Source organism: Bufo bufo, chromosome 2 (genome assembly GCF_905171765.1).
Source record: "Bufo bufo chromosome 2, aBufBuf1.1, whole genome shotgun sequence".
Classification (NCBI taxonomy): domain Eukaryota; kingdom Metazoa; phylum Chordata; class Amphibia; order Anura; family Bufonidae; genus Bufo; species Bufo bufo.
In genome coordinates, this window is record NC_053390.1 from 299,212,041 (window position 1) to 299,234,489 (window position 22,449).

The 22,449-nt window shown below is 41.4% G+C and overlaps 1 protein-coding gene across 1 annotated transcript in view; it reads left to right on the top strand.

Annotated features, from left to right (window-relative positions):
• LOC120990832 overlaps positions 1-22,449 on the top strand; it is a 144,179-nt gene that overhangs the window by 61,691 nt on the left and 60,039 nt on the right. The window contains exons 2-5 of the mRNA XM_040419734.1: positions 362-426; positions 4,541-4,576; positions 5,363-5,614; positions 14,350-14,634. Coding sequence (XP_040275668.1) covers positions 362-426; positions 4,541-4,576; positions 5,363-5,614; positions 14,350-14,634 — 638 coding nt within the window. The remainder of the gene's footprint in view (positions 1-361; positions 427-4,540; positions 4,577-5,362; positions 5,615-14,349; positions 14,635-22,449) is intronic.

The following is a 22,449-nucleotide window of genomic DNA, read 5'->3' on the forward strand; positions in this document are numbered from 1 at the left end:
GAAAGGATAAAGAAATAAACATGCAAGCTTAACTAAGCCGCTTATGCATGTTTATGATGGAGTCAGGAGAAATAAATATGCAAATTACTGCACTGCTTTAATTTGTGACTTTTTGTTTTACATCACTAAAGTGCTGCAAATCACTTCATAAATCCCACCTAAAGTGATTTTGTGTGAGGAATTGTTACCCCTCAAGCACCAGGGGTAAGATGTCATTATAAATCCGCTATATCCGTTACACCATTGGCCATGCAATTTTGTTTCAAATGCAGGTCTCATGCTATTAATTTTTATGCCATGACATTGAACATAATTTATAATGGTTCATGTATTTTACTTCACTCTGTTTACTATGTTGTAGAGCTCTGCTTCATTTACACACAACATCAACTGGAAACATGATACTCAGACTTTCATTCTTGTTGGGTGAGTAAAAAATTAAAAAGGATAAAATAAACTTGAAGCAAGTAACATGATTTGTGACCTCAGTTTTTATGTATACTCAGTGTATATAGAACAACTGTATATAATACCTACATATGCCCATACTATAATAGGACCCTTTCTCATAAACCACCAATAAATGCATCAAAGAACAGAGTTTCGATCCCAAATAAAAAATATATAATACATTTTATTAATGCATGATTCCAATAAAAATACGATTGCATAAAATGAGTATTGCTGAAATAAGAAGGAAGAAAAATCCACCATACAGAGTGCTCCTAATATTGGCTGTAAACTCTGACATAACTGTTACAAAAAATGGTAAACGTAATTTTAGGTGCTAAATGACATCTCAATATATAATATCAGACAGTACAGTCAATGTATATAACAGCTCATCAATCAACCCATCAATATGTGCAATAAAGAGTAATATAGCCCTTATGCTAAATAAAGCAAACACATTTGACTCTATTAATGATATAAAAAATAAATCTACATATGTTATACCAATCAATATACAGTCAGGTCTATAAATATTGGGACACCGACACAATTCTAACATTTAAAATGAAACAAACAAGATGTGCTTTATCTGCAGACTGCCAGCTTTAATTTGAGGGTATTTACATCCAAATCAGGTGAACGGTGTAGGAATTACAACAGTTTGCATATGTGCCTCCCACTTGTTAAGGAACCAAAAGTAAATGGGACAATTGGCTTCTCAGCTGTTCCATGGCCAGGTGTGTGTTATTCCCTCATTATCCCAATTACAATGAGCAGATAAAAGGTCCAGAATTCATTTTAAGTGGGCTATTTGCATTTGGAATCTGTTGCTGTCAACTCTCAAGATGAGATCCAAAGAGCTGTCACTATCAGTGAAGCAAGCCATCATTAGGCTGAAAAAACACAACAAACCCATCAGAGAGATAGCAAAAACATTAGGCGTGGTCAAAACAACTGTTTGGAACATTCTTAAAAAGAAGGAACGCACCGGTGAGCTCAGCAACACCAAAAGACCTGGAAGACCACGGAAAACAACTGAGGTAGATGACAAAAGAATTCTTTCCCTGGTGAAGAAAACACCCTTCACAACAGTTGGTCAGATCAAGAACACTCTCCAGGAGGTAGGTGTATGTGTGTCAAAGTCAACAATCAAGAGAAGACTTCACCAGAGTGAATACAGAGGGTTCACCACAAGATGTAAACCATTGGTGAGCCTCAAAAACAGGAAGGCCAGATTAGAGTTTGCCAAACGACATCTAAAAAAGCATTCACAGTTCTGGAACAACATCCTATGGACAGATGAGATCAAGATCAACTTGTACCAGAGTGATGGGAAGAGAAAAGTATGGAGAAGGAAAGGAACTGCTCATGATCCTAAGCATACCACCTCATCAGTGAAGCATGGTGGTGGCAGTGTCATGGCGTGGGCATGTATGGCTGCCAACGGAACTGGTTCTCTTGTATTTATTGATGATGTGACTGCTGACAAAAGCAGCAGGATGAATTCTGAAGTGTTTCAGGCAATATTAGCTGCTCATATTCAGCCAAATGCTTTAGAACTCATTGGACGGCGCTTCACAGTGCAGATGGACAATGACACAAAGCATACTGCAAAAATAACCAAAGAATTTTTTAAGGGAAAGAAGTGGAATGTTATGCAATGGCCAAGTCAATCACCTAACCTGAATACGATTGAGCATGCCTTTCACTTGCTAAAGACAAAACTGAAGGGAAAATGCCCCAAGAACAAGCAGGAACTGAAGACAGCTGCAGTAGAGGCCTGGCAGAGCATCACCAGGGATGAAACCCAACGTCTGGTTATGCCTATGCGTTCCAGACTTCAGGCTGTAATTGACTACAAAGGATTTGCACCAAATATTAAAAAGTGGAAGTTTGATTTATGATTATTATTCTGTCCCATTACATTTGGTTCCTTAACAAGTGGGAGGCACATATGCAAACTGTAATTCCTACACCATTCACCTGATTTGGATGTAAATACCCTAAAATTGAAGCTGACAGTCTGCAGTTAAAGCACATCTTGTTTGTTTCAAATCCATTGTGGTGGTGTATAGAGCTAAAAATGTTAGAATTGTGTCAATGTCACAATATTTATGGACTTAACTGTATAGATTAAATATGTTGTACTGTACTAACCCACAAATTATATAAGGCAGTGTTTAATAACACCACCAAAAATATCCGATGACAATAACATATGCCAGGCATGGCCAACCTGCGGCTCTCCAGCTGTTGTAAAACTACAACTCCCACCATGCCCTGCTGTAGGCTGATAGCTGTAGACTGTCTGGGCATTATGGGAGTTGTAATTTTGCAACAGCTGAAGAGCCTCAGGTTGGCCATCCCTGACATATGCAATAGCTAAAGCATTAAACAGATACAGTAGATATAATGGAAGAAATGAGCACCTACCCTTAAAGCAGGGTCTTGCGAAACCGGGAAAAAGAGACCACCTCGACGCGTGTTTCACCTACTGGCTTCGTCAGGAGGTGTGTGATTAGTACTAAAATTGGGGGTTGTCTTTCTCCTTGAGCCTGAGGAACAAATCCTGACCAACTCCAGGTGGGAATGCTGTGTTATGGAAAATGGGAGTTAGCAGACCATTTCTCCTAGACCCTATTCCCTTAGATTTCAAGGAATCCCATAATTTGTAGTATGTGCATAATGTGAGTATGTGCTTGAGTAAAGTACTGTGCCTACTCAAGGGAGGCCTAGAGTTTGTGGATAATCAGGGAATGCCGGTAATGCCATTTCCGAAATATAGGACTCAATGGGGGTTGTCAAAGAAGAGGGTGGCATAACCGCATATTGTCCTATGATACCATACAGTTGAGAGTAATATGACTGGAAGGTCCCTACAATCTCTGGCTCGGTGTGAGTGGCATTACCATCAGGCGTAACAATGTGGGGGATGAATGTTTTAGATGACCTAGGGTAAAAAAAAGCCATAAAAGCAGATTACCGCATTTACAGGTGAAACTCAAAAAAAAAATTATATCGTGCAAAAGTCCATTTATTTCAGTAATGCAAATTCAAAGGAATTGCATTAATGCAGCTTAAAATTAGAATTTTGTGAAAAGGTTCAATATTCTAGGCTCAAAGTGTCACACTATAGTCAGCTAATTAATACATACCCCCTGAGCAAAGGGTACCTCAAAATTGTGACTTTGGGGTTTCATAAGCTGTAAGCCATAATCATCCAAATTATACCAAATAAAGGCTTGAAATATCTTGTTTTGCATGTAATGAGTCTCTCTCATATGTTAGTTTCACCTTTTAAGTTGCATTACTGAAATAAATGAACTTGCACGATATTCAAATTTTTCGAGTTTCACCTGTATTGGAATACTCCTAGAATTAACTGTGGTCCTGGTCACGGAATCTCCTATACTGTTGGTCTAAAAGAGTCTTCAGGGAGTCTTTGAATTTAAGAAGGTCTGCATCAGTAGCCAATTAAAACGGTCCATTTATGCAGTGCTTCTAGGGCATCTACTCTCGTGAGAAGGGCTATAATTTGATGGCCTTTTCTTTTTTTACGATGGGAACCATGCTTGATAAAGATCCCCGTAAAATGAACTTAAGGGCCTCTCACTGAGTAGGCAGGAAAGAGGAAAGTGTGGGATGCACACGGTCAGTTTATGTGCTTTGCAGGCCGCAAAATACAGTACATACAGTCTCATGCACAAGGTCTTGTACATACCATTTCTCTTACCATTGGTTAAAGCTGCTACTTCCTGGCCACTCCCCAACCCCATTCATCTTTTCACATGCTCATAAAATCAGTTTATAGAAAGCTGATTTCTATTACAGCAATAGCAGAATTATTATAAAGTACAGAACACTAAACGATTAGTGAGAAAAGAATGTAATGTAGTTGCCACACATACTGAGGCAAATGAGGTTTAAGGAGGTTGACGGGATTGAGAGTTGCTTTAATGATCACATATACTATTCTAATTACTGTATTATTATTATATGAAATGTATGCATTAAGTTGAGAACCTCAAAATCTATTGTTTTTGGATCTATATAATAAACAGATTTTATCTCCATCCTTCTATTTCAGCTATGTTATATCATGGATATCTCAGTGACCTAGAGGGTAAGGTATCTTTGTTAGTAGTTTTCTTAAATGTGATCCACTGTCTACATTAAAATAGAGCCATACATTTCATTTTAACCTACATTAATACACAAACTCTAGGAAATATCTATAGTGCCCATAGACTGAAAGCTAACTGATAGTGTATGTAGCATGACTAGAAAGTGAAAAGGCTGCCCTCAAGCATAGCTTTGTTGGAGTTACCTAAAGCTACTTCATGTATATTGTAAAAAAATATATATTTATATATTACATATTCTTCAACTTATTATTTAGTTTGCCCAAATTACCTCCTTTATATACATACGGTAGTAATTCAGGCAATAGGAGAGACAGCAGGAGTAGGAAAATCACATACTCTTCACCTATTTTGATTGGCATCAATGCTTCACAACAGCACCTCTTCTCTATTCAGCCAAAGAATACAGCCTTACAAAACACTGCAAGATATTAAGTAATTGTTATACATACTGTGCAGTACAATACACAAAACTGTATACTATCTACATATACATTTTTCATTAGGTTTATATGAGTAAACACACTATACTCTAATTCACAATAGTCATAATATTGAGTATCTTTATGGCATACTACAGAGTGACTGGACTAGAGTGGAGAGAGCCACCTCAGTATTAGAACAGTGTATTAATAGGCTAGAATTGTAAAATTTGCCGCGCTTCTATTACACTTGCTCGGGTTGTTAGGCGAGGCTCGTAAAACATCTGGAAAAACATGTAAATAAATTAAATTCAAAGACTTATATGTTTAAATGTTCTCTTTCAGATTCCAACATTTTCCCAAAGCTAGTAGCATATCCTGACTACCATGGTTATGTAATTGGGGAAACTATTTCATTGACATGCTTGGTTTCTGAAGAAAGCAGAAATGATTCATCTGTATTTTATAAGGACTCTGCCATCATCTCACAAAATAATTCATCATATATCATATCAAGACTGGACAACTCACATGTAGGGATTTATATGTGTGAAACAAGGGGTAGAAAAAGTAACGAGAAAGCAATCCATGTGTATGGTAATGTATTATAATTAACATTCATGCTTTTCTATCTACCTGTATACGTGGCTGCTGATAAGAAATATCTGTCTGATTTTATACTATCACTATTTTTTCTAGTAAAAAATTAGCTAAAATATTTTTCCCCAATTGAATCTTTTATCATCATTATTACTATGTGCTAATTAATGCCCCAACCTGAACCTCTTACTTATGTTTTGATACATTGTTAGAAATACTTTACAGAATACTCAATAATCATTGTCACAAATCTAGGGAATGCAACCATCTGAACCTGAAAACGCAGAGATGAAAATCTCAATATCATGCAACTACTGTATATCAGCCAGAAGCCTTTCTGTGCTTTCACCCTCTGGCATGGGTGCTTTTTGTTAAGTAATGGTAAATTTATAAAGTTGCAAAAAAACTCAGCTTTGATAGATTTGAAAGTATATTTCCATTTCAGAATTCTTTTATTTATTTCCAGTTATCAAAGTCCCATTGATCAAAAATTCAGTTACTGTACCTATTAAAAGGATCCTGTCACATTAAAAATGCAGCACAAACTGTAGGTATATATATATATATATATATATATATATATATATATATATATATACAGTACAGACCAAAAGTTTGGACACACCTTCTCATTCAAAGAGTTTTCTTTATTTTCATGACTATGAAGGCATCAAAACTATGAATTAACACATGTGGAATTATATACATAACAAACAAGTGTGAAACAACTGAAAATATGTCATATTCTAGGTTCTTCAAAGTAGCCACCTTTTGCTTTGATTACTGCTTTGCACACTCTTGGCATTCTCTTGATGAGCTTCAAGAGGTAGTCACCTGAAATGGTCTTCCAACAGTCTTGAAGGAGTTCCCAGAGATGCTTAGCACTTGTTGGTCCTTTTGCCTTCACTCTGCGGTCCAGCTCACCCCAAACCATCTCGATTGGGTTCAGGTCCGGTGACTGTGCAGGCCAGGTCATCTGGCGCAGTACCCCATCACTCTCCTTCATGGTCAAATAGCCCTTACTTTCAAAGTTTTCCCAATTTTTCGGCTGACTGACTAACCTTCATTTCTTAAAGTAATGATGGCCACTCGTTTTTCTTTACTTAGCTGCTTTTTTCTTGCCATAATACAAATTCTAACATTATATATTCAGTAGGACTATCAGCTGTGTATCCACCTGACTTCTCCTCAACGCAACTGATGGTCCCAACCCCATTTATAAGGCAAGAAATCCCACTTATTAAACCTGACAGGGCACACCTGTGAAGTGAAAACCATTTCAGGGGACTACCTCTTGAAGCTCATCAAGAGAATGCCAAGAGTGTGCAAAACAGTAATCAAAGCAAAAGGTGGCTACTTTGAAGAACCTAGAATATGACATATTTTCAGTTTTTTCACACTTGTTTGTTATGTATATAATTCCACATGTGTTAATTCATAGTTTTGATGCCTTCAGTGTGAATCTACAATTTTCATAGTCGTGAAAATAAAGAAAACTCTTTGAATGAGAAGGTGTGTCCAAACTTTTGGTCTGTACTGTATATATATATATATATATATATATATATACTAGGGCTGCACGATATGGGAATTTTGTGCAATTGCAATTAGGGCCCTAAAAATTGCGATAACGATATGCGATGCAATATTTTAAGGGAATTGTGCTAGAGGTCTATTTGCTTGGATTTTCCCATATGAGCCGCTGACGCGGCTGGGTATGACATAGTTATGGGGGATCTGTGGATGGCACTGTTATGGGGGATCTGTGGATGATGCACTGTTATGGGGGATCTGTGGATGATGCACTGTTATGGGGGATCTGTGGAGGGCGCTGTTATGTGGGGGATCTGTGGATGACGCTGTTATGTGGGGGATCTGTGGATGACGCTGTTATGTGGGGGATCTGTGGATGACGCTGTTATGTGGGGGATCTGTGGATGACGCTGTTATGTGGGGGATCTGTGGATGACGCTGTTATGTGGGGGATCTGTGGATGACGCTGTTATGGGGGATCTGTGGCAGACACTGTTATGGGGGATCTGTGGAGGACACTGTTATGGGGGATCCGTGGAGGACACTGTTATGGGGGATCTGTGGAGGACACTGTTATGGGGGATCTGTGGAGGACACTGTTATGGGGGATCTGTGGAGGACACTGTTATGGGGGATCTGTGGAGGACACTGTTATGGGGGATCTGTGGAGGACAGTGTTATGGGGGATCTGTGGAGGACACTTAAGGGGGACCTGTGGATGACGCTGTTATGGGGTGGATCTGTGGATGGCGCTGTTATAGGGGATGTGTGCTATGACACATAGGGCCATGAGGGGGGCCAGCATAAGACACACATATAGCATCTTATGCTGGTCCCCCTCATGGCCCTATGTGTCCCCTCATGTGTCCTAAACTGCGCACATAACTGGCTTTGTGTGTAAAGTATTTTACTACTGTCTGAAACAAGCTCTCTCCTATTGATAAAATGGCCAGCCTCTGTACTCACTTTCACTATCAATGCACTGCAGCGAGCGGGCCGGCCGGTGCGTGACTGACGTCACTTACTCACGCTCCTCCCACTTAATTCAGGAAGCAGGAGCGTGACTAAGTGACGTCATTCACGCGCAAACCGGCCCGCTCGCTGCCGCTCGCTGCAGTGCATTCATAGTGAAAGTGAGTACAGAGGCTGGCCATTTTATCAATAGGAGAGAGCTTGTTTCAGACAGTAGTAAAATACTTTACACACATAGCCAGTTATGTGCGTGGGACCCCTTCATATATAATCGCAGCATTTTCGGGTCGGCCAAATCGCCATATCGCATTTGCCGATTATCGCGATTCGATTATTTTTTCGATATATCGTGCAGCCCTAATATATACACTCATACAGAAAAGGATGTCAATAATTGAGTAGGATCACCTATTGGACTCTCAAGCCCAGAATGAGCATAGGTTTAAGTGAAATAAATGACTAATTCTTGAGAATCTTTTCTAACATTATGCTTACATCATGCTGCTTGTGCCATCATGCCACTGCTGAGTTTTGCCAACCATAATTTTCAGTACGGCGGCTGCTGCTGCTGCTTCCATCATGCCACCACTGCCATAATGTCATTGCTGCGGCCTGCCAACCATCATGTTCTGTATGGCCGCTGGCTCCATCATGCCACCACCGCCATCATGCCACTGCTGCAGCCTGCCGACCATCATGTTCTTTATGGCTGCTGTTGCCTCCATCATGCCACTACTGCTGCCTGTACCTACCATCAACTTCCATAAAGATGCTGCTCCCTCCATCGTGCTGCTGCCTGCCAACATGTACTATATGGCTGCTGCTGCCTTAGCTGCTGCTGTTCCTCGCTGATAGTGTTGATCGAGCACCAAAGTGCTCGTGTGCTCTGGCCGAACACATCGGTATGCTTGTGTGCTCTACTGAGCACCCAAGCACAATGGAAGTCAATAGGAGAACCCCAGGCACTCCCTGCTCAGAAGAGAAGAGGTTGTCTGGTTCACAAAAAAAGGTTAGAAATTGATGGAAACCCCATCAAAATAGTTTGGAAACAGCATTAAGAGGATAGCTGGATTCGTCTTGGAATCCTATTATCTACGACATACAATAGACAAACACGCAAAGGCTATATGCCAAAATCCAGGTATGTGTAAGCCATCAATCTATCCATGAGACAGAGGACAGGCTGAGTCAGCATACCTTACGATGGCAGCCTTGTGCACTATGGGACATTCCAAAAACAGCTTTTATCTGACTGAGAGCCTAACCTAATATTCAATAACCTTTCTATAAAGTTTTGTCATGTAAAAACTCATTTGCATAAACATGGGTATATGGGAAAGACATGCATGGAAAATTTGCGATCTACACTACTCATGAACAGCACCATCTATTGCTTTCATAGTCTTATGACAAGACTATTAGTGTAGCCTTTTTCTTGGAAAATTTGCGATAAAAATTCACAATTAGAATATTCTCGATCTACACTACTCATGAACAGCACCATCTTTTGAAATCATAGTCTTGTCATAAGACTATGAAACCAATAGATGGCTTTGTTTGAGTCATTACAAGCAGGGAAATAGTCCTCAGATACACCCTAGGAAACTTATATTACCACAGATAAAGTGCTAGAAGATGTGTGAATGATAGCAGCAATCCAATATACACCTCGGTGTTAGTGCTGGCTATTATAAACTGAGTTCTACATGGTGTGTGGACTCTGTTGAGCAGTGTGCCCCACTTACTAGCGCCCCAACAAGATGAACAGCGCCATCTATTGGTTTCATAGTCTTATGACAAGACTAATAGTCTTGTCATAAGACTATGAAACCAATAGATGGTGCTGTTCATAAGTCATGAACAGCGCCATGTATTGGTTTCATAGTCTTATGACAAGACTATTAGTCTTGTCATAAGACTATAAAACCAATAGATGGCGCTGTTCATGAGTAGTGTAGATTGTGATTTTTCCATGCAAATGTTTTTTCAGCTGAAAAACAAGGCAGATTCTGCTCTTTTACATGTCTTTCCCATATGTCCATGTTTATGCAAATGAGCTTTTATATGATAGAACTGTATTGAAAGGTTATTGAATATTATGTTAGGACAATCAGAAAACCTTTTGTGACCCTAATGATATTGATCTAGGTGTGCAGTTCCACCCAAGCCATCCAACAGATCTGAAGTAACTTTGAGGCTTACTGGCTCTCAGTCAGATGAGAGCTGGTTTCGAATATCTCATAGTGCAAAAGGCTGCCATCGTAAGGTATGCTGACTCAGCCTGTCATCTGTCTCATGGATAGATTAATGGCTTCATATACAGTCAGGTCCATAAATATTGGGACATTGACACAATTCTAACATTTTTGGCTCTATAAACCACCACAATGGATTTGAAATGAAACGAACAAGACGTGCTTTAACTGCAGACTGTCAGCTTTAATTTGAGGGTATTTACATCCAAATCAGGTAAACGGTGAAGGAATTACAGTTTGCATATGTGCCTCCCACTTGTTAAGGAACCAAATGTAATGGGACAGAATAATAATCATAAATCAAACTTCCACTTTTTAATACTTGGTTGCAAATCCTTTGCAGTCAATTACAGCCTGAAGTCTCGAATGCATAGACATCACCAGACGCTGGGTTTCATCCCTGGTGATGCTCTGCCAGGCCTCTACTGCAACTGTCTTCAGTTCATGCTTGTTCTTGGGGCATTTTCCCTTCAGTTTTGTCTTCAGCAAGTGAAATGCATGCTCAATTGGATTCATGTCAGGTGATTGACTTGGCCATTGCATAAAATTCCACTTCTTTCCCATAAAAAAACTCTTTGGTTGCTTTTGCAGTATGTTTTGGGTCATTGTCCATCTGCACTGTGAAGCGCCGTCCAATAAGTTCTGAAGCATTTGGCTGAATATGAGCAAATAATATTGCCTGAAACACTTCAGAATTCCTCCTGCTGCTTTTGTCAGCAGTCACATCATCAATAAATACGAGAACCAGTTCTATTGGCAGCCATACATGCCCATGCCATGACACTACCACCACCATGCTTCACTGATGAGGTGGTATGCTTAGGATCATGAGCAGTTCCTGTCCTTCTCCATACTTTTCTCTTCCCATCACTCTGGTACAAGTTGATCTTGGTCTCATCTGTCCATAGGATGTTGTTCCAGAACTGTGAAGGCTTTTTTAGATGTCGTTTTGCAAACTCTAATCTGGCCTTCCTGTTTTTGAGGCTCACCAATGGTTTACATCTTGTGGTGAGCCCTCTGTATTCACTCTGGTGAAGTCTTCTCTTGATTGTTGACTTTGACACACATACACCTACCTCCTGGAGAGTGTTCTTGATCTGGCCAACTGTTGTGAAGGGTGGTTTCTTCACCAGGGAAAGAATTTTTTGGTCATCCACCACAGTTGTTTTCCGTGGTCTTCTGGGTCTTTTGGTGTTGCTGAGCTCACTGATGCGTTTCATTCTTTTTAAGAATGTTCCAAACAGTTGTTTTGGCCACGCCTAATGTTTTTGCTATCTCTCTGATGGGTTTGTTTAGTTTTTTTCAGCCTAATGATGGCTTGCTTCACTGATAGTGACAGCTCTTTGGATCTCATCTTGAGAGTTGACAGCAACAGTTTCCAAATGCAAATAGCACACTTGAAATGAACTCTGGACCTTTTATCTGCTCATTGTAATTGGGATAATGAGGGAATAACACACACCTGGACATGGAACAGCTGAGAAGCCAATTGTCCCATTACTTTTGGTCCCTTAACAAGTGGGAAGCACATATGCAAACTGTTGTAATTCCTACACCGTTCACCTGATTTGGATGTAAATACTCTCAAATTAAATCTGACAGTCTGCAGTTGAAGCACGTCTTGTTCGTTTAATTTCAAATCCATTGTGGTTTATAGAGCCAAAAATGTTAGAATTGTGTCAATGTCCCAATATTTATGGACCTTACTATACATGGCTTTTGGCATATAGCCTTTGTGTGGTTGTCTATTGTATGTCGTAGATAATAGGAGTCCAAGACACATCCAGCCATCTTCTTAATGCTGTTTCCAAACCATTTTGATGGGGTTTCCATCAATTTCTAACCTTTTTTTGTGAACCAGACACCCTCTCTTCTTCAGAGCAGGGGGTGCCTGGTTTGATGCTCGGGTCTCCCATTGACTTTCATTGTATTAAATTGTACTCGAGCACCCGCAGTATTCGGACTGCACTCCGATGTGCCGAGAATAGCGATGCTCGAGCCGAACAGCAGTTCGGTCGAGCATGCTCGCTCAACACTACTCGCTTATAATCCCCTACTGCCACAACTATTAATACAAAACATCTGCCACTACTACCACTACCACTACTACCACCCCTACTACTATTACTACTACTACCCATAGACAGCCAACCTACTGCATGTTGTACGGGCAGTAATTCTGACCCCCTGAACTGCCAATCATCAGCAGATTGGCGGGAGAGGAGGAGATTATGAATAACCATGACTCTTCTCAGGTAGATTTGACTATTTTAAAGGCCTGGGCTGTAATGATTATGAAGCCAGTTCTCGGCAACCACTTACTTTTAGCTCATGAGTGACACACTGCTGAAATATAAAGTTGATGACAGGATCCCTTTAACACTGTGTTTGTTTAAACATAATCTGCCCCCTGATAAGGGTACATTTTTGGAAACTTTGGAATATGAAAAAGCATAACACATGTGCCGCATACTGTATGTTAACGCCATCAAACGTGGGTTTACCCTTAGGGTACTTTCACACTAGTGTTTTTCTTTTCCGGCGCTGAGTTCCGTCCTAGGGGCTCAAATCCGGAAAAGAACTGATCAGTTTTATCCTAATGCATTCTGAATGGAGAGTAATCCGTTCAGGATGCATCAGGATGTCTTCAGTTCAGTCTTTTTGACTGATCAGGCTTTTCAGAAAACCGTAGCATGTTGTATTTTTAGCTCCGGCCAAAAATCCTGAACACTTTGACTGAACGCCGAATCCGGTCTATTTCCCATTGACTTGCATTAACGCCATGTGTTCAGTCAAACCAGATCCAGCTTTTGCATGTTAACCCCGAAAAATGTGAAAAAAAAGTTAAAGTCCATAAATGCGGATCCGTTTTTTCCAATGCATTTTTTCATTGTGATCAAAATCCTGATCAGGATTCAAATGTAATCCGTTTTCACACGTTTTTCCGGATCCGGCGGGCAGTTCCGGTGTCTGAATTGAACGCCGGATTTAAACAATGCTAGTGTAAAAGTAGCCTTAGCTATGTATGTCAGTGTCAATTAGACATGATTTACAATTGCTGTCATTGTGTTCCACAGTTTGGGGTGGAGGGAGAGGGAGGGAAAAATAAACAAAAAAATAATAAAAAATAAACAAAAATAGATAACAAGTTTTCCTAAAAATTCTCATTCCTTGGAGACCATAATGCTGTCAGTGTAAGGGTCCATTCACACGTTCGCAAAGTGTTTTGCGGATCTAAGGATCTGCGGATCCGCAAAACACGGAGAGCGGCAATGTGCTTTCCGCATTTTGCGGACCGCACATTGCCGGCACTGATAGAATATGCCTGTTCTTGTCCGCAATTGTGGACAAGAATAGGACATGTTCAATTTTTTTCGGGAACGGAATTGCGGACCCGGAAATCGTGCTGCCCCATAGAAATGAATGGGTCCCCAATTCTGTTCCGCATAATGCGGAACTAAATTGCGGAAGTGTGAATGGACCCTTATACAATACATTCCAGAACTCTAAGAGTTACATAGCATTATAAATCAATGTCCGTGCTAGGGAGGTCAGTACGGATGCTTCCACAGACACACCCTGCGAGTTAAATGCGCTGAACTCACTCGTGCTAAACCAGCCAAAGGCTGGAATCCTGCATTCATTAATTGAACTATACAGGGCATTTTTACTGGTGGTGTTTCATAAGATAATCTTAGTCAAAGGTTCATTGGGTACGATGCAGCTAATTTATTAATAAATTTAGCACATCTTCTGGCAATCAATGCACCTTTCTTGTTAAGCCACTGATGCTTTTTTTCTACAAGTGGTAAGAGCCATTAAAAAAGGTTAAACAATGCAAATTGTTATGCAAAACAGGCAGGTGCGCCAACTTTTTTCCATCAGAAAAATGGCAAGTTGTGTTATATAGTTCACCTGTTTTTCACACAAAATTTAATTTCTACACTTACATCTTAATTCTGTATGTTATAGAGCCTCTACCTCCGCCATTGATTTCATCAGAGCAGCCAAATATCCCAGGAATGCCTGTTACTATGAAATGTTCTACTCCTGGCCTCTCTGAATGGAAACAGATTACATTTTATAGAAATGGAATGGAAATCTTTATGGCAACATCCTTTTTAAAAATGGTAATCAATGAGATAAGCATCTCTATCCAAAGGACTGATGCTGTATATTTCTGTAGCTATCAAGTACAAAAACTTGGAAGGCTGATAGATTCAAAGCCAAGTAAAAATTTGCACGTGAGCATATTAGGTAAGTTCTTACCCTATTATATATAAATCAAGGATACATAATAATGGTCACTTCTGTAATGTGTGGGTTAGTGTTGAGCGAACCCGTACTGCAAAGTTCGGGTCTGTACCGAACTTTGCGAGTTTGGGTACACAGACCCAAACTCGAAATTTGCAGCAAAAGTTCGAGTTCGGTGTTCAGGCATTTAAAGGGAGTCTTTCACCTATACTGACCGTTACAGAACACTAACACCATTATCAGCATTATAGTCCCCATATGTGAATGCTACTTACTGTTTAGCTGTCTGTAGCCTATTTTCTTAAAAAAACACTTTTATTCAATATGCAAATTAAGTCTGAAGGTGCCCAGGGGTGGCGTTCAAGTGGCCGGTCGCAGGCCCCTCGTCGCTATTCATATGAAACCCCTCCCCTTTCACCCCTCTGACCTGCCCTAGGTTCTTCAGAAATCCAGCGCCAGCACCGTTCACAAGATTTGCCGCGCCTGCGCACTTTATTCCCCATTCAGACACCGGCCGCTTGAACGCCGCCCTTGGGCACCTTCAGACCTAATTTGCATATTGAATGAAAGTGTTTTTTGAAGAAAATAAGCGATGGACAGCTAAATAGTAAGTAGCATTCATATATGGGGACTATAATGCTGATAATGGTGTTAGTGTTCTATAACGGTCAGTATAGGTGAAAGAATCCCTTTAACCACTTCAGCCCCCTTAGCTTAAACACCCTTAAAGACCAGGCCACTTTTTACACTTCTGACCTACCCTACTTTCACCGTTTATTGCTCGGTCATGCAACTTACCACCCAAATGAATTTTACCTCCTTTTCTTCTCACTAATAGAGCTTTCATTTAATGGTATTTCATTGCTGCTGACATTTTTACTTTTTTTGTTATTAATCGAAATTTAACTTTTTTTTGCAAAAAAATGACATTTTTCACTTTCAGTTGTAAAATTTTGCAAAAAAACGAGATCCATATATAAATTTTGCTCTAAATTTATTGTTCTGCATGTCTTTGATAAAAAAAAATGTTTGGGTAAAAAAAAAATGGTTTGGGTAAAAGTTATAGCGTTTACAAACTATGGTACAAAAATGTGAATTTCCGCTTTTTGAAGCAGCTCTGACTTTCTGAGCACCTGTCATGTTTCCTGAGGTTCTACAATGCCCAGACAGTACAAGCACCCCACAAATTACCCCATTTTGGAAAGTAGACACCCTAAGTTATTCGCTGATGGGCATAGTGAGTTCATAGAACTTTTTATTTTTTGTCACAAGTTAGCGGAAAATGATGATTTTTTTTTTTCTTACAAAGTCTCATATTCCACTAACTTGTGACAAAAAATAAAAAGTTCTATGAACTCACTATGCCCATCAGCGAATACCTTGGGGTGTCTTCTTTCCAAAATAGGGTCACTTGTGGGGTAGTTATACTGCCCTGGCATTCTAGGGGCCCAAATGTGTGGTAAGGAGTTTGAATTCAAAATCTGTAAAAAATGGCCGGTGAAATCCGAAAGGTGCTCTTTGGAATGTGGGCCCCTTTGCCCACCTAGGCTGTAAAAAAGTGTCACACATGTGGTATCTCCGTACTCAGGAGAAGATGGGGAATGTGTTTTGGGGTGTCATTTTACATATACCCATGCTGGGTGAGATAAATATCTTGGTCAAATGCCAACTTTGTATAAAAAAATGGGAAAAGTTGTCTTTTGCCAAGATATGGGTATATGTAAAATGACACCCCAAAACACATTGCCCAACTTCTCCTGAGTATGGAGATACCACATGTGTGACACTTTTTTGCAGCCTAGGTGGGCAAAGGGGCCCACATTCCAAAGAGCACCTTTCGGATTTCACCGGCCATTTTTTACAGAATTTGATTTCAAACTTCTTACCACACATTTGGGCCCCTAGAATGCAAGGGCAGTATAACTACCCCACAAGTGACCCCATTTTGGAAAGAAGACACCCCAAGGTATTCGCTGATGGGCATAGTGAGTTCATGGAAGTTTTTATTTTTTGTCACAAGTTAGTGGAATATGAGACTTTGTAAGAAAAAACAAACAAAAAAAAAGAACATCATTTTCCGCTAACTTGTGACAGAATATAATAAATTCTAGGAACTCGCCAAAATGGGATCACTTGTGGGGTAGTTATAGTGCCCTGGCATTCTAGGGGCACAAATGTGTGGTAAGGAGTTTGAATTCAAAATCTGTAAAAAATGGCCGGTGAAATCCGAAAGGTGCTCTTTGGAATATGGGCCCCTTTGCCCACCTAGGCTGTAAAAAAGTGTCACACATGTGGTATCTCCGTACTCAGGAGAAGATGGGGAATGTGTTTTGGGGTGTCATTTTACATATACCCATGCTGGGTGAGATAAATATTTTGGTCAAATGCCAACTTTGTATAAAAAAATGGGAAAAGTTGTCTTTTGCCAAGATATTTCTTTCACCCAGCATGGGTATATGTAAAATGACACCCCAAAACACATTGCCCAACTTCTCCTGAGTATGGAGATACCACATGTGTGACACTTTTTTGCAGCCTAGGTGGGCAAAGGGGCCCACATTCCAAAGAGCACCTTTCGGATTTCACCGGCCATTTTTTACAGAATTTGATTTCAAACTCCTTACCACACATTTGGGCCCCTAGAATGCAAGGGCAGTATAACTACCCCACAAGTGACCCCATTTTGGAAAGAAGACACCCCAAGGTATTCGCTGATGGGCATAGTGAGTTCATGGAAGTTTTTATTTTTTGTCACAAGTTAGTGGAATATGAGACTTTGTAAGAAAAAACAAACAAAAAAAAAAACATAATTTTCCGCTAACTTGTGACAGAAAATAATAAATTCTAGGAACTCGCCATGCCCCTCACGGAATACCTTGGGGTGTCTTCTTTCCAAAATGGGGTCACTTGTGGGGTAGTTATAGTGCCCTGGCATTCTAGGGGCACAAATGTGTGGTAAGGAGTTTGAATTCAAAATCTGTAAAAAATGGCCGGTGAAATCCGAAAGGTGCTCTTTGGAATGTGGGCCCCTTTGCCCACCTAGGCTGCAAAAAAGTGTCACACATGTGGTATCTCCGTACTCAGGAGAAGTTGGGGAATGTGTTTTGGGGTGTCATTTTACATATACCCATGCTGGGTGAGAGAAATATCTTGGTCAAATGCCAACTTTGTATAAAAAAATTGAAAAAGTTGTCTTTTGCCAAGATATTTCTCTCACCCAGCATGGGTATATGTAAAATGACACCTCAAAACACATTCCCCAACTTCTCCTGAGTACAGAGATACCACATGTGTGACACTTTTTTGCAGCCTAGGTGGACAAAGGGGCCCACATTCTAAAGAGCACCTTTCGGATTTCACCGGCCATTTTTTACAGAATTTGATTTCAAACTCCTTACCACACATTTGGGCCCCTAGAATGCAAGGGCAGTATAACTACCCCACAAGTGACCCCATTTTGGAAAGAAGACACCCCAAGGTATTCGCTGATGGGCATAGTGAGTTCATGGAAGTTTTTATTTTTTGTCACAAGTTAGTGGAATATGAGACTTTGTAAGAAAAAAAACAAAAAAAACAAACATCATTTTCCGCTAACTTGTGACAAAAAATAATAAATTCTAGGAACTCGCCATGCCCCTCACGGAATACCTTGGGGTGTCTTCTTTCCAAAATGGGGTCACTTGTGGGGTAGTTATACTGCCCTGGCATTCTAGGGGCCCAAATGTTTGGTAAGGAGTTTGAATTCAAAATCTGTAAAAAATGGCCGGTGAAATCCGAAAGGTGCTCTTTGGAATGTGGGCCCCTTTGCCCACCTAGGCTGCAAAAAAGTGTCACACATGTGGTATCTCCGTACTCAGGAGAAGTTGGGGAATGTGTTTTGGGTGTCATTTTACATATACCCATGCTGGGTGAGATAAATATCTTGGCAAAAGACAACTTTTCCCATTTTTTTTATACAAAGTTGGCAATTGACCAAGATATTTCTCTCACCCAGCATGGGTATATGTAAAATGACACCCCAAAACACATTCCCCAACTTCTCCTTAGTACGGCGATACCACATGTGTGACACTTTTTTGCAGCCTAGATGCGCAAAGGGGCCACATTCCTTTTAGGAGGGCATTTTTAGACATTTGGATACCAGACTTCTTCTCACGCTTTGGGGCCCCTAAAATGCCAGGGCAGTATAAATACCCCACATGTGACCCCATTTTGGAAAGAAGACACCCCAAGGTATTCAATGAGGGGCATGGCGAGTTCCTCGAATTTTTTTTTTTTGGCACAAGTTAGCGGAAATTTTTATTTTTTTTGCTTTTTCGCACAAAGTCTCCCTTTCCGCTAACTTGGGACAAAAAATTCAATCTTTCATGGACTCAATATGCCCCTCAGCAAATACCTTGGGGTGTCTTCTTTCCAAAATGGGGTCATTTGTGGGGTGTTTGTACTGCCCTGGCATTTGAGGGTCTCCACAATCATTACATGTATGCCCAGCATTAGGAGTTTCTGCTATTCTCCTTATATTGAGCATACGGGTAATTCATTTTTTTTTTTTCGTTCAGCCTCTGGGGTGAAAGAAAAAATGAACGGCACAGATTTCTTCATTCGCATCAATCAATGTGGATGGAAAAATCTCTGCCAAAAAAAAAAAATGGCGGGGGAAAGGCGTCTGCCAGGACATAGGAGCTCCGCCCAACATCCATACCCACTTAGCTCTTATGCCCTGGCAAACCCGATTTCTCCATTCACATCAATCGATGTGAATGAATAAATCATTGCCGGGATTTTTTATATTTTTTAATATACAAAGTGTTTGCCAACGTATATGAACACCGCCACCTCCTCAGCTCATATGCCTTGGCAAACGTATCTTTTACTGCAGAGGAGAAATCTCGTCTTGCAGCGCCGCATACACCGACTTGTGTGTAATCTGACAGCAGCGCAATGCTTCTGTCCGAATGCACATCAGTGCTGCAGCTAGTCGATCGGTTGGTCCACCTGGAAGGTAAAAAAAACAAAACAAAAAAGAAAAAACCAGGCCGCAACGCAATACATTTATTAACTTTATAATAACTTTTGAACATAACATATAAACTTTATTGAACTGAACTTGTGGCGAAGTACGTTATGCACTTTATCCCAGGTGAAAGGAGAGGTTTGCAGCAGCTGTGAGAGAAAGGGCCCTAATAGCCCTGTGTGCCTGTCCTGTGAGATGCAATCCCTATGCTAAGTGTACCTGTGTGTGGTACTTCCGGAAACACTCTCCTAAGCATAGGGCAGGGTGGTCAGGACAGTCAGGACAGAAATAGCAGGTGTCACGCCTTATTCCACTCCTGCTACAAACACAACATTTTTCTCGGGGTGGCGGTTGGGTTGAGGTACCAGGAACGACACTGGGGAAATGTCGCTCGTGTAGACGGCTAACTACACTGGTGGTTGGGGCCACGGAACCTCCTGGATACAGGAGGTTCTCGATGATCTTTTCCTGAAATTTGAGGAAGGATCGTGTTCTCCCAGCCCTACTGTAGAGAACAAAACTATTATACAGAGCCAATTGAATTAAATATACAGACACCTTCTTATACCAGCGTCTGGTGCATCGGGAAACTAAATAGGGAGCCAACATCTGGTCATTGAAGTACACCCCTCCCATGAGCGCATTATAGTCGTGGACTGAGAGGGGCTTTTCAATGACACGGGTTGCCCTTTCAATTTGGATTGTCGTGTCTGCGTGAATGGAGGAGAGCATGTAAACGTCACACTTGTCTCTCCATTTCACCGTGAGCAGTTCTTGGTTACACAAGGCAGCCCTCTCCCGCCTTGCAAGACGGGTGGTAACGAGCCGTTGGGGGAAGCCCACGCGACTAGTTCGCGCGGTGCCACAGGCGCAAATCTGTTCTAGAAACAAATGCCTAAAGAGGGCCACACTTGTGTAAAAATTGTCCACATAAAGATGGTACCCCTTGCCGAATAAGGGTGACACCAAATCCCAGACTGTCTTCCCACTGCTACCCAGGTAGTCAGGGCAACCGACCGGCTCCAGGGTCTGATCTTTTCCCTCATAGATCCAAAATTTGTGGGTATAGCCTGTGGCCCTTTCACAGAGCTTATACAATTTGACCCCATACCGGGCGCGCTTGCTTGGGATGTATTGTTTGAAGCCAAGGCGCCCGGTAAAATGTATTAGGGACTCGTCTACGCAGATGTTTTGCTCTGGGGTATACAAATCTGCAAATTTCTGGTTGAAATGGTCTATGAGGGGCCGAATTTTGTGGAGCCGGTCAAAAGCTGGGTGGCCTCTGGGACGGGAGGTGGTGTTGTCGCTAAAATGCAGGAAACGCAGGATGGTCTCAAATCGTGTCCTGGACATAGCAGCAGAGAACATGGGCATGTGATGAATTGGGTTCGTGGACCAATATGACCGCAATTCATGCTTTTTAGTTAGACCCATGTTGAGGAGAAGGCCCAGAAAAATTTTAAGTTCGGAAACTTGGACTGGTTTCCACCGGAAAGGCTGGGCATAATAGCTTCCCGGGTTGGCGGTTATAAATTGTGTGGCATACCGATTTGTTTCTGACACGACTAAGTCCAAGAGCTCCGCAGTCAAGAACAGCTCAAAAAATCTCAGGGCCGAACCGATCTGAGCCGTCTCAACCCGAACTCCAGACTGGGCGGTGAAAGGGGGAACTAATGGTGCGGCTGAAGTTGGTGACTGCCAATCAGGGTTTGCCAGCACCTCAGGGATTCTAGGGGCTCTATGGGCCTGTCTGTGCGGTGGCTGTGACGGGGTAACTACTGCACGTGCCACCGTACCAGCTTCAACTGCCCTTCTGGTGCTCGCTACTTCACCATGTTGTACGGCAGTGCTGGTACTAGGTCCAGGAAGGGCTGCGCTGCTGGTGTATGCCTCACCACGTTATCCGACAGCGCCAGCCCCACTCTGTTGCTCTTGAAGCGGATCCTGCGCAACCTGTGGTCTAGCGACACGGGGCCGGGTACGCCTGGTTCTATCAGGGACCTCCACCTCCTCGTCCGAACTTTGGGTCAGAGAGCCACTGCTTTCTACAGGTTCATATTCTGACCCGCTAGATTCGTCAGATGAGGGTTCCCATTCCTCATCCGACTGGGTCAGAATCCTGTAGGTCTCTTCAGAAGAATACCCCCTGTTTGACATTTGGGCAACTAAATTTAGGGGTATTCCCTGAGACTACCCAAGAAAAAAAGCAAGCCTGTCTTACAAAGGGGAGGCTAGCGAAGTACCGGAGGCCGCTGCGGTTGATAAAAAATATCAAAACTGATCGGGCAAACACTGCGTTTTGGGTGGAGGGCGAGCTAAGGTGACACTAATACAATTATAGATCTGACCGTGATCAGTTTTGATCACTTACAGATACTAAAAAAGTACAAATGCTGATTAGCGATACGCTAATCAGCGAATAAAAGTGACTGCGGTGCGATGCGGTGCGGTGGGCTGGGCACTAACTGATCCCTAAACTACCTAACCAAGGGGCCTAAACTAATCCTAAAACCTAACAGCCAATACTAGTGAAAAAAAAAAGTGACAGTTTACACTGATCACTTTTTGTCTTTCACTAGGTGATTGACCTTGGGCGATCAAGGGGTTAATTTGGATGATGGGGGTGATGGAAGGTGATCTGGGGCTAAGGACAGTGTTTGGTGGGTACTCACAGTTCAGTCTGCTCCTCTGCTGGATCCAACCGATGAAAAGGACCAGCAGAGGAGCAGAGAAGCCATATAACAGATCATATTTACTAATATGATCTGTTATATGGCTTGTGATTCAGTTTTTAAAAAATCAGC